Source organism: Rhinoraja longicauda, chromosome 20 (genome assembly GCF_053455715.1).
Source record: "Rhinoraja longicauda isolate Sanriku21f chromosome 20, sRhiLon1.1, whole genome shotgun sequence".
NCBI classification, from domain to species: Eukaryota; Metazoa; Chordata; class Chondrichthyes; order Rajiformes; family Arhynchobatidae; genus Rhinoraja; species Rhinoraja longicauda.
In genome coordinates this window covers 33,604,766-33,616,941 of record NC_135972.1, presented here as the reverse complement: position 1 = coordinate 33,616,941, position 12,176 = coordinate 33,604,766, and the positions used below count along the sequence as shown (strand labels likewise).

The window sequence follows — 12,176 nt, the reverse complement described above, 5'->3', positions numbered from 1 at the left end:
CCAGCTTCAAAGTCGTCTTTGAGTCTCATTGTCTGTACTCGTTCTCACCTAGCTAACAGTGGCCAGTTTCCTTTATCACTTTATTGCATATCTTTCATTTATTTGTTCTATATTTCTCTACGACTGACTCTCATTTCCCTATCCCCTCAGTCTGAAGAAGGGTCTCACCGCTCCCTTTTCTCCAGAGAGATGCTGCCTGACCCGATGAGTCACCCCCCCCCCCCCCCCCCCCCCGCTTTTTGTGTCTGAGCACAAAATGCTGGAGTAACTCAGTAGGTCAGGCAGCATCTCGGGAGAGAAGGAATGGGTGACGTTTCGGGTCGAGACCTTTCTTCAGACTGATGTCAGGGGGGTGGGACAAAGGAAGGATATAGGTGGAGACAGGAAGATAGAGGGAGATCTGGGGAGGGGAAGAGAGGGACAGAGGAACTATCTAAAGTTGGAGAAGTCGATGTTCATACCACTGGGCTGCAAGCTGCCCAAGCGAAATATGAGGTGCTGTTCCTCCAATTTCTGGTGAACCTCACCATGGCACCTCATATTTCGCCTGGGCAGCTTGCAGCCCAGTGGTATGAACATTGACTTCTCCAACTTTAGATAGTTCCTCGCTTCCCCTTCCCAGATCTCCCTCTATCTTCGTGTCTCCACCTATATCCTTCCTTTGTCCCGCCCCCCTGACATCAGTCTGAAGGATCTCGACCCAAAACGTCACCCATTCCTTCTCTCCTGAGATGCTGCCTGACCTGCTGAGTTACTTCAGCATTTTGTGAATAAATACCTTCGATTTGTACCAGCATCTGCAGTTATTTTCTTCCACTATGGTCTGAGCACGATTTCCTTTCTCGTTGCATAACCCATCATGTATGGTTTGATTGTACTCACGCATTTGTCTGGACAGCAATCAAAGATAACAGAGCAGAGGTCAGAGCAAGATGGACACTCGACCATAAAAACCGTAGCACGTCATGACGCCATCTTAGGAGGCAGAAACTTGCAGGAACATTTAAAAAGAAAAAGAACAAAAATCTGTGAATTGACAGATGAGATACATTCTGCATTTTTATGGTTTCATCACACATACTGTTCCCCAAAACACTGATTACACTGCGAGAGGCGGGTTTTGCTTACTAAAATGGCGGCCATTGCGCACTGCATACACGTCAATGTAGGCGACTTTAACGGAGTGGTCCATCGTGCTCCTCTAGTATCTTTGATGTCAACACACATGACACCAACATACCAATGAAAACCTGGCCCGTCTTCCGCAGGCGGAGCTACCGTAAAGCGGGTCGCGTCGACCGGATGAATGTCGCAAAAAGCAGCCCCTGATTTGTCGTGTGGGAGACCCCGCACGCCCTCTTTCCGCCGCCGCTGCACCAGGTGAACGTCGCGCTGTGTCAGATCAGAGGCTCTTAGGGGTTCTTTCACTGCCTTTTGTGTGGCCCCTCTGACTTTACCCTTTTTTTTGTTGTTTCAATTTTAGGAAACATGCCCGCTAAAGGTCCCTTGCAGTCTGTTCAGGTTTTCGGGCGAAAGGTGAGAGTTTTTTTGTTCCAGTGGTGTGTGGAGGATGGGGTTTCCCGGGCCTCGTGCTGCGGCAGGGCGGGCGGCCGCCGATGGAACGTCTCCGGGCGCTTCCAGAACGTCCCTGGGCGCGAGTCCGCTCCTCACTGACTGTCGCGCGCCCGCTGGCGTTCCAAAATGGAGCCCGGGGCCGAGCTCGAGCTGTTCTGCTGGGCGACTGGCGGCCTGCAGCCAGCGGCCTGCAGTCAATGTCTCCGCCTTCCCCCTCAATGTTTTCCCTACACACAAATTCCCGGAATGGCGGGACTGTCATATGTTGAAAGACTGGAGTGACTAGACTTGTATACACTGGAATTTAGAAGGATGAGAGGAGATCTTATCGAAACGTATAAGATTATTAAGGAGTTGGACACGTTAGAGGCAGGAAACATGTTCCCAATGTTGGGGGAGTCCAGAACAAGAGGCCACAGTTTAAGAATAAGGGGTAGGCCATTTAGAACTGAGATGAGGAAAAACTTTTTCAGTCAGAGAGTTGTGAATCTGTGGAATTCTATGCCTCAGAAGGCAGTGGAGGTCAATTCTCTGAATGCATTCAAGAGAGAGCTAGATAGAGCTCTTAAGGATAGCGGAGTCAGGGGGTATGGGGAGAAGGCAGGAACGGGGATGATCAGCCATGATCACATTGAATGGTGGTGCTGGCTCGAAGTGCCGAATGGCCTCCTCCTGCACCTATTGTCTATCTCCCAGGTCTGAGAGCCTCCCATACCAAAACAAAGCGTGCAAATCGAATCGATGCGATTTACTCGAGATTAGCCAAAGATATGAGTGTCGAAGGATTAATAATTGCCAACGTAGTAACCCAGCAATATATAGACACAAAATGCTGGAGTAACTCAGCGGGACAGGCAGCACCTCTGGAGAAAAATGCGACGTTTCGGGTCGAGACCCATCTTCAGATGGAAGAAGTCTGAAGTGAAGAAGGGTCTGGACCTGAAACGTTACCTATTCTTTTTCTCCAGAGATGCTGCCTGACCCGCTGAGTTACTCCAACATTTTGAGTCTATATCTTTGATGTAAACCAGCATCTGCAGTTCCTTAATGAACACATCATGAATAATCCAGCAGCAATACTCTATTAAATAATGTACTATAAAGCCTTTAGTCAGAAAATCATACAACACAGAAACAGGCTTTTTAGCCCAACTTGTCCATGCCTACCAGAATAACCATCTGAACTAGTCCCAATTGCCCACTTTTGACATATATCCCTCTAAATGTAAGGGACTGTTTCTCTTACCATGGATGCTTCTAGAATTTGGAGTCCCCCATCCCCCCAAGCATTTTACTCAGTCTGCATTGAGGGGACTTATTTTTCTCAGTATGTATCCCTCTAAACCACTCCAATCTTTTGTACATTTTCATATTTATTAAATGTTGTTAGTGTACTTGCCTCAACTAATTCTTCCAAAAGAAGCAGTTGAGGCAGATACAATAACAATGTATTTGTTCCATATATGTACCACCCTATGTATGAAAATATTGCTCCGTGTAAAAGTTTTCCACGCCATTTCCAACTTAATGGCATCTTTCCTATAGCAGAGTGACCAAAACTGAACACAATGCTTCCAATGTGCCCTCACCAATGACTTGTGTGACTGCAACATAACATCCCAACTTTTCTACTCAGTGTGCTGAATTGATGAAGGCTAGCATGTCAAAAGTATTCACCACCCTGCCTACCTGTGATGCCATTTTCAGGAACGGTGTACTTGTACTGCCTCTGGTCTACACAATTCCCATTGATCCAGTTATACACTGTGAAAGACCTACCCTGTACTGACATTGCAATATGCAATGACTCCAACTATCTGAAATAAACATTTGACATTTCTCGGCCCACTTACCCAACTGATGATGATCCTTCTGTAATTCCTGATAAACTTCACTGTCTATATTACCAATTTATACCAAACCTTAAAAAAACAACTTCTAATCAACTTGCTAACTGATCCATTTAATACTGTGCTTTGTCCCCTCAATGCATACTGAGTCAAATGCTGGGGGGAAAAGACCACAGTCCTAGAAGCATTCATGGAAAGAGAAACAGTCCCTCCGATCTCTCGTGAAGGGTGCGTGATTATAGATCAATGTAACATCTTTAGTTTGCAGTAACAAATGTAAACTTATTGCTAGTGACGAGTCTTTTATTGAAAATCCTGTGGGGAATGATAACTGATATTAGGAGCCGAAAACTCTCAAGCCCCTAACCACCTTGCCCCCATTGACTGAATTGTTTTAATAACACCATTTTCTATAATATGAAATATCTTAGGAATGTAGCTATCATGTGATAGCAGAACTGCCTGTATGTTGTGTGCACGGACATTAGGACAAGCATTGAATCTTGGACCTACTGCATGCTGTATCCAGTGAATTTCTATCCTTTTTGATGTGTTCTATTGCTTTGAGTAACTGAAATTTACTTTGTGTTATTTATTTTGAAATCTAAACGCTACATCTAAGTGTTCATTTGGATGTTCTGATAGTTTCACCGACAACTCAGAAACACTAATTTTTTTCTGAATGTGAATGCAGCCATATTAAATCTCCCCATTTTCGAAAATAGATTTACAATGGCCATTCTTCAGTCCTCTTTTCGAAAATAGATTTACAATGGCCATTCTTCAGTCCTCTGGTATGCTCTACAGAAATGTGATGTAAAATATTTATGCCTGTCACGATTTGCCCCTCAGTCTCCTAGGATGCATTCTGTTATGCTGTATCTCCTTCAGCGTTACCATAATGTTTAAGATTGCGTCTATCCCTAATGCTGCTATTCACCTTTAGATGAAACATCAACTTGAAAAATTTCTGCTTTACAGAAAACAGCAACTGCTGTTGCCCATTGCAAAAGGGGAAATGGCCTAATCAAAGTGAATGGAAGGCCCCTGGAACAGATTGAGCCAAGGACTTTACAGTACAAGGTAAGTAAAGTTCCATAAGATTCAATGATACTTTATTGTCCCATGTACCTAGGCAGAGTGAAATGTTTTGTTTTGCACACAACCCGGTAAAATCACATTTCATCGATGCAGTACACTAGTGTCGCCACGTTTTGATGCCAACCAAATTACAAAAGTTCACCGAACAGTCCTGTCTACTGCCTGCCACCACACGTGGCAGCAGCCCCCATTCAACCGGGTCCCTCCCACCCCTCCTTTGTTCTCAGCGGCTCTGGCAGCCCTCCTCTTTCTCCGGCGGTCCCCTTGCTCGCGTGTCCTCTGTCCTCGGCGGGTGTGCCAGGCCTGCTGGGGGGCTAGGCCTTGCTCACTGGGATACAGAAAGGATCTGTGACTGTTTGTGCTCTATCAGAGTGTGTATTGAATAGATTGTTGATGTATTAGGGTGTTCTGAAATGCATGCAGGCTTTCTTTTTGTGGGTTATGTTCTTTTGAAGAAGCTGAGGTTGCAGAAGATCTAATTTTGTATGCTTCAATAATAAGTCAACAAATCAAGATGATCCTGGGTTTCGTCCATGCCCTTTAGAAATGAAAATCTGATCCCAAAACCTTCAAGGGGGCTGTTGTCTTTTGGAGAGTTGATCTAGCTGTTCCTCACTTTCAGAGCAGATCATTTGAAAGTGATCCATGTTCATCATACTGAACAATCCTAGTGAGTGTAACTAAGATTAAGTTGGGAACGTGGAGTTAACAGATGTGGTACTAAGCATGTGGGCTGAACTGTAGCCTTTGAATTGATATAAGGAGCTTGTGCATTGTTCTCAAGATGATCTTGCATGTCTTTAGATTTGGTGTCATAGTGATTTTCTATTAAATATTTTTGGGGAAGCGCTGATATTGTGGCAAAACATAAACCAAGTGGCTCATGGCATTGTCCCTTAAACAGCAGTAATGTTGTTGGTGAAGGTAAATAATTGCTGGACATTTGGCGAACTCTCCTTTGTACCCTAGATATTCTTCAGATATTTTCTGCCTATCAGGGTTCAGTCTGATGACTCAGCCAAATATTTTTTTTTTGCAGCAGTGTAGTTTATCCTTGTCTGAGATTGAGTCTTAATGGAGCTGAGGCTGGTGGCATTGGCTAACCAACTTAGACAGACTATGGACCTTACTTCTTTTGGGTTTAGATTTGGTGTAGATAAAAAAAAGTTTGCATCTTGTGTACAAAGTGTGGAACTGTGAAACTATTCCAGAAAAAATCACTAGATTTGATATTTTGATCTGTTGGTCTCCTTTGCAATTTTATGTAGGAAAATAACTGCAGATGCTGGTACAAATTGAAGGTATCACAAAATGCTGGAGTAACTCAGCAGGTCAGGCAGCATCTAGGAGAGGGAATGGGTGACGTTTTGGGTCGAGACCCTTCTTCAGACTAATGTCGGGGGCGGGACAAAGAAAGGATATAGGTGGAGACAGGAAGACAGTGGGAGAACTGGGAAGGAGGAGGGGAAGAGAGGGACAGAGGAACTATCTAAAGTTGGGGAAGTCAATGCTCATACCGCTGGGCTGTAAGTTGCCCAAGCGAAATATGAGGTGCTGTTCCTCCAATTCCCGGTGGGCCTCACTATGGCACTGGAGGAGGCCCATGACAGAAAGGTCCTTAGATGGAGTCGAGTGGGGAGGTAAAGGGACAGGTGTTGCATCTCCTGTGGTTGCAGGGGAAAGTGCCCGGGGAGGGGGTGGTTTGGGTAGGAAGGGACGAGTGGACCAGGGAGGTAAAGAGGGAATGGTCTCTGAGGAACGCAGAAAGGGGAGTGAGAGCCTCATCTGCAATGGAAGAGGGGAAGCCCCGTTTCCTGAAGAATGAGGACATCTCTGATGCCCTAGTGTGAAACACCTCATCCTGGGCGCAGATGCGGCGTAGACGGAGGAATTGGGAGTAGGGGATAGACTTTTTGCGGGAGACAGGGTGGGAAGAAGTGTAGTCCAGATAGCTGTGGGAGTCAGTGGGTTTGTAGTAGATGTCAGTCATTAGTCTGTCTCCTGTAATGGAGATGGTGAGATCCAGAAACGGTAGGGAGATGTCGGAGATAGTCCACGTATATTTAAGAGCAGGATGGAAATTAGTGGTGAAGTGTATGAAGTCAGTGAGTTCTGCATGGGTACAAGAGGTAGCACCAATGCAGTTGTCAATGTAGCGGTAGTAGAGTTCAAGGGTGGGGCCGGTGTACGTCTGGAACAGGGATTGTTCGACGTACCCGACAAAGAGGCAGGCATAACTAGGGCCCATACGAGTGCCCCTAACTGTGCCTCTAGTTTGGAGGAAGTGGGAGGAGTCAAAGGAGAAGTTGTTAAGGGTAAGAAACCTTCTTTGTCCCATCCCCCTGACATCAGTCTGAAGAAGGGTCTCGACCAGAAACGTTGCCCATTCCCTCTCTCCTAGAAGCTGCCTTACCGTTGCAATTTTATGCCGGCTTCTGGTTGAGTAGTTGATGTGTATGTTACTTTATTCAGTGCTTGCATATTCTGCCTAAAATGAAAGTTGGGTACATCATCTCCGATGCTCTGGAAAACAGTAGGAACATGTGTAACAAGGCTTTTGCAGCGATTCTTCATCTTGGAAACAGCATTTGCAATATTCCAGGCCACAATGAAGATTCGGTGTTACGGGAATTTCATAAAATTTAGGATAAATGTACTGAACACCACCTGTTGGAGGTTAGTTGTGTGGTGTGATATTTGTAGACTATGATTGGCACTGACATTAGTTAATTCACTAATTAAAAACAAAGATGGTTCTTCTGTGAGAATCTTTGTTCTGAGGTTGTCCCCTGCTATCTATTGTGACTTCTGGGGGAGGGGGTGGATCTTGATTGTATGAATTTTATAGGGAATTGTTGGACATTGCTTGTGTGGCTGCAATAACAATTTACTACAAGTAGTGTTGGGGTTTCTGTATAGACTGAGGCCCAAATTGTGGGTTTATTCATTAAAAAAAATATTTTTTTCTCATAGTTCCTTGTGTTTTAATTGTTTTTTAGATTTTCAAAGTTTACAGAGTTGAATATGGCTTAGTTGACTGTCAGGTTTTAGTTTAATTTTATTACTGTCACATGTATTGAGGTACAGTGAAAAGCTATATTTTGCAGGCTCTGGTCAAATTAGATGGTACCATACGTAGATACAATCAAGTCAAACTCAAGGTAGGTTAGGGTTTGACTACCTATAGCAAAGGGAAAAATGCACAGTGCAGAATATTGTTCGCAGCATTGTAGTGCACCAGTTCCATAGATAAAGAGAATATTATTAGAACAACTCAAAATGGTGCTAGATTTTTATCGGCAGAAAAGAGATTGAAGAGTAGATTGATTTGTATGGGATGATAGTAGATCCTCCTGTGAGACCAGCACGCCAGGAGTCGCCACGCTCCAGTGGCATTGTCTTGGGGATTGCTCCATTTAACAGTCAACCCCATCCAACCACGTGTGATTCCATTATACTGTGGGGGGTGGGGGGGGGGGGGGGTGCTGTTGTTGTACAAGGCCTTGCTGCATTGGCTGATTGTGGGGTCACACATCGTGGGCCTTTACTGCATTTGGAGATCTATGCCAAATGCAAGCATCTCGCTATTGGTAGCAAATTCTGGACCATCATTATCAATCGATTCTATTTAATTCTGGGAATGGGCTGCATTGGTGTACTTAACAGAGCTTGTGGTGGGTGTCATTCCTATGAATCAAATTGGATATGGGTTTTTAAACATCTCTTATTTTTTTTAAAAGGAGAAACCATCCCATACAGCTTGCAGCTTAGGAACAAGAAATTGCACTGATGGTCACCATGGCTATGACAAGCATCTTTGTGTTCTGTATTCTGTGTGTTTGTTGCATTCTTTCCATTAGACTTCATTAGTTCTCAAACATGTTTCTTTGTCACTGTTGGGCTTTGCATGTTATGCCAGGATGGAATAGAGATTTTGCTAGTTCAAATCGAAAAAATGATGGATTCCGATAATCATTTAAAAAAACAGTAAATGCAGGGAATATTCAGCTGGGCTGGTAGCATCTGCGGGAGAGACTGTCAGTGCCCTTCCATCAAAGCTGCTAATTGATCAGAAACTGAATAGTGATGCTGTTCAAACTTGAATGGCAAAGTTATTTTTTATATAATGTACTCAATTGTTTGGTGTGTTTTGGTCTAATTTACTAAGTGTCCCATATTTTAGAACATAGAACAGTACAGCGCTGGAACAGGCCTTTCGGCCCACTATGTGCCGAACATGCTACTATAGTCAATTAATCTCCTTTGCCTGCACGCAATCCATATCCCTTCATTCCCTGCATATACATGTGCTTATCTGAAAGCCTCTTAAATTCCACAATAATATCTGCCTCCAACATCACCCCTAATGGTGTGTTCCAGGAACCTATCACCCTCTGTGCTTTTTTAAAAAAAACCTTCCTCACACACTTCCTTTAAACATTCCCCCTCAGAACTTAAAAGCTCTGCCCTTTGGTCTATGACATTTCCACCCTGATAATGACTATGAAAGTAGACACAAAATGCTGGAGTAACTCAGCGGGACAGGCAACATCTCTGGAGAGAAGGAATGGGTGACGTTTCGGGTCGAGACCCTTCTTCAGACAATGAAATGTTGTTTTACCTTCATTTATTTTCAATTGTTATGTATCCATGCAATTTTACTATTTCAGAAGTAGAAAACGGCTGTTGGAGCAGGAAGGAACTGTTTTGAACCAAGAGCCGGAATAATTATGATCTTTCTGGGTTGTTAGGAAGTATTAGGAGTCTTAATGTAAATTTTACACTGCAAAATATACATAGATTAAAAGTAGCATAATTTTCTTTCTTTACAGCTTTTGGAACCAGTTTTGCTGTTGGGTAAAGAAAGATTTGCTGGGGTCGACATCCGTGTTCGTGTGAAGGGTGGTGGTCACGTAGCTCAAATCTATGGTATTATCTACACTATTTATTTGTATATTGTTTTCCTTCTCAGAAATTCTTCTAATTCCAAGTCATGTTGCCTGGGGAAAATATTGTGCCACAAGTATAGGAGTATCTGCATTTGCCTCTTGCCAATTACTGCCTGCCCCTAAAGGAGAACATATGTAGGAAAGAACTGCAGATGCTGGTTTAAATTGAAGGTAGACACAAAATGCTGGAGTAACTCAGCGGGGCAGGCAGCATCTCTGGAAAGAAGAAATGGGTGACATTTCGGGTCGAGATCCTTCAGACTGATGTCAGGGGAGTGGGCGGGACAGAGATAGGATGTAGTCGGATGATGTTTTGGGTGAGCTAGGGTATCTGTCCATGGCATTGATTCAGGGTTTCATCTCTTTAACTAAGATATTTGTTGTACGGGTAATGGATTAGGTTCCTGGAACTGGTGCCTATTTAGGAACTATCAAGTTTTGGACCATACACTGGTGTCTGGGGAATTCTAAATTCAACTAGTTATGTAAATGTGGGGTGGTGGGAGTCAGGAGGGGAGGGGTAACCAACAAGACTCCCAACAAGTCTGCAGTTGATTTCTTATTACCTCCCCCATTCTGGGACAAATAGCGGTGGGAATAAATACCAGCAGTTACCCGGACCCATTCAATCTGATGGGTTGAAGATGAGAGTTGGCTCCGTTGGGTGTGTAAAATTAGAAGGGAATGTCCATTGAATAAAGAACCTTTGTTCCAAATCAGCGCAAGATACTCTACATTAGATAGGTCAAATGTTTGGAGTAGTTAATCCTTGTAACCCTTTTTTTGAAAGTGGCTAACCTTTTCTTCTTTTCTTAACAGCTATTCGTCAATCCATTTCTAAGGCATTGGTGGCTTACTATCAGAAATGTACGTTTTTGTCAGCTTTTTACTCTAGTACATTATCTGCCTTTTCCCCCCCCTGGGCAATGTTAAAGTTATGGGTGTTGTTGTTGCTCTGCAGATGTCGATGAAGCCTCCAAAAAGGAGATCAAGGACATCCTGATACAGTATGACAGGACCCTGCTGGTTGCCGATCCTCGTCGGTGTGAGGCCAAGAAGTTTGGTGGACCTGGTGCGCGTGCACGATACCAGAAATCTTATCGTTAAATGTTTTATTCTGATTTGTGGCAAATAAACATCTAACTGTCAAATAGACTTTTTATATCTTTAAAATGTTCCTATAAAGTGATGATCTGTTTCACTACATCAGTTAATATGTCATTGTTTGTAGATTTTTACAATCTTCTGCTCTAATCCCTGGGTTGTCTTTCTGTTCTCGCTCTTTAAATTTTTCTTTAAAATAATTGTTTAGTTTAGAGAAACAGCGTGTAAACAGGCTCTCGGCCCACCAAGTCCGCGCCAACCAGCGATTCCCGTACATTAATGCACAGTAAACTATCCAACGCACGCTAGGGACAATTTACAATTACACCGAGCCAATTAACCTACAAACCTGTACACCTTTGGAGTGCTGGAGGAAACCAAAGAACCCAGAGAAAACCCACGCAGTCATGGGAGAACGTACAAACTCTGTACAGACAGCACGGGTAGTCAGGATTGAACTCGGGTCTCTGGAGCTGGAAGGCAGCAACTCTACCACTGCGCCACCGTGCTGCATTTTTAAAAGAAACTAGACCAAGTGGACCCGTTGGGCCCAAACCTCTCCTGCATTGGTGCAGCACCCTCTCCTCCACCCTCCTCCCATACCCCCACTCCATCCCCCTGAACCTCCCCTCCTCCCTCCCTAGGAGATAGATTTAAACTTTAAAATGTGAATAACTTTAAAAATATAACACCGATTTCAATGAAAGTTCCACGAGCACCAAAGGGATGACGGTGAGTAAGGTGGGCCTAAAATTGTCACGCTATCGTGTACCGTTTTGGCTGTAGTTCAGGAACAAACAAACAAAAGTTTTAGTATATAGATGAAACCGGCAACCTTTGTTTTATCTGGAAACGCATTGCGAGCCTTAACAGTCTGCTACATGAAGAAAAGTAATTCTAAACTCTTTAGGTGAAAATTAAATTTGTTTTCTTTCATTAATCTCCCATTGATTAATGGGAATAAGTTGCCCTTGAAATTTGCCATTAAGATATGGGTTATCTCAAAGGGGGGGGGGGGGCTAGCTTTCAAGTACAGTTGAATTTTGATGGCACTGGAACTGATAAAAAAAAATCACAGGGAGAGCTGTATGAACTGGGCAAACTACCAGAATCTGATTGGAAATGTAGTTTGAAATGGTGAATTTGCGCTCAAAAAGGTGCAAGATGTGCAGTAACATAAGCAACGAATTATAGAGGTAGGAAAGAACTGCAGATGCTGGTTTATATTGAGGCTAGACACAAAATGCTGGAGTAACTCCGATACAGGCAGCATCTCTGGAGGGAAGGTATGTATGGGTGACGTTTCAGGTCGAGACCTGACGAATGGTCTCGGCCCGAAACGTCACCCATTCCTGTCCAGAGATGGTGCCTGTTCCGCTGAGTTACGCATTTTGTGTCTACCTTCAAATTATAGAGCTACATGAGTACTGATAACAGTTTATTGGGGTACAAAAGGAAAAAAGACATGTTTGAAACCTGATTTTACTTTTATACTAGACCAAGTGGACCCGTTGGGCCCATTCCTCGTAGAGAGGGGAGAGGGTGTCAGTGGCCTCGGCCCCGTGGCTAAATGACCCATTCATGGATACCAGTGGGA

General features: G+C 43.8%; 1 protein-coding gene across 1 annotated transcript; it reads left to right on the top strand.

Moving 5' to 3' along the window:
* Positions 1 to 1,298: 1,298 nt before the first annotated feature.
* On the top strand, positions 1,299 to 10,626 carry rps16 (ribosomal protein S16). The gene is made up of 6 exons (XM_078416641.1): positions 1,299 to 1,380; positions 1,484 to 1,536; positions 4,407 to 4,508; positions 9,359 to 9,455; positions 10,295 to 10,342; positions 10,437 to 10,626. Exons 2-6 carry the CDS (start codon positions 1,489 to 1,491, stop codon positions 10,580 to 10,582), a joined length of 441 nt encoding a protein of 146 aa, XP_078272767.1. The 5' UTR covers positions 1,299 to 1,380; positions 1,484 to 1,488; the 3' UTR covers positions 10,583 to 10,626.
* Positions 10,627 to 12,176: the final 1,550 nt, after the last annotated feature.

What these genes read in the sequence shown, in the direction of transcription:
- rps16 (XM_078416641.1), top strand. Translation starts at nt 1,489, where the DNA reads ATGCCCGCTAAAGGTCCCTTGCAGTCTGTTCAGGTTTTCGGGCGAAAG. An exon ending in TTCAGGTTTTCGGGCGAAAG is followed by an intron (nt 1,537 to 4,406) that starts GTGAGAGTTTTT and finishes TCTGCTTTACAG; the next exon opens with AAAACAGCAACTGCTGTTGC. An exon ending in GGTGGCTTACTATCAGAAAT is followed by an intron (nt 10,343 to 10,436) that starts GTACGTTTTTGT and finishes GTTGCTCTGCAG; the next exon opens with ATGTCGATGAAGCCTCCAAA.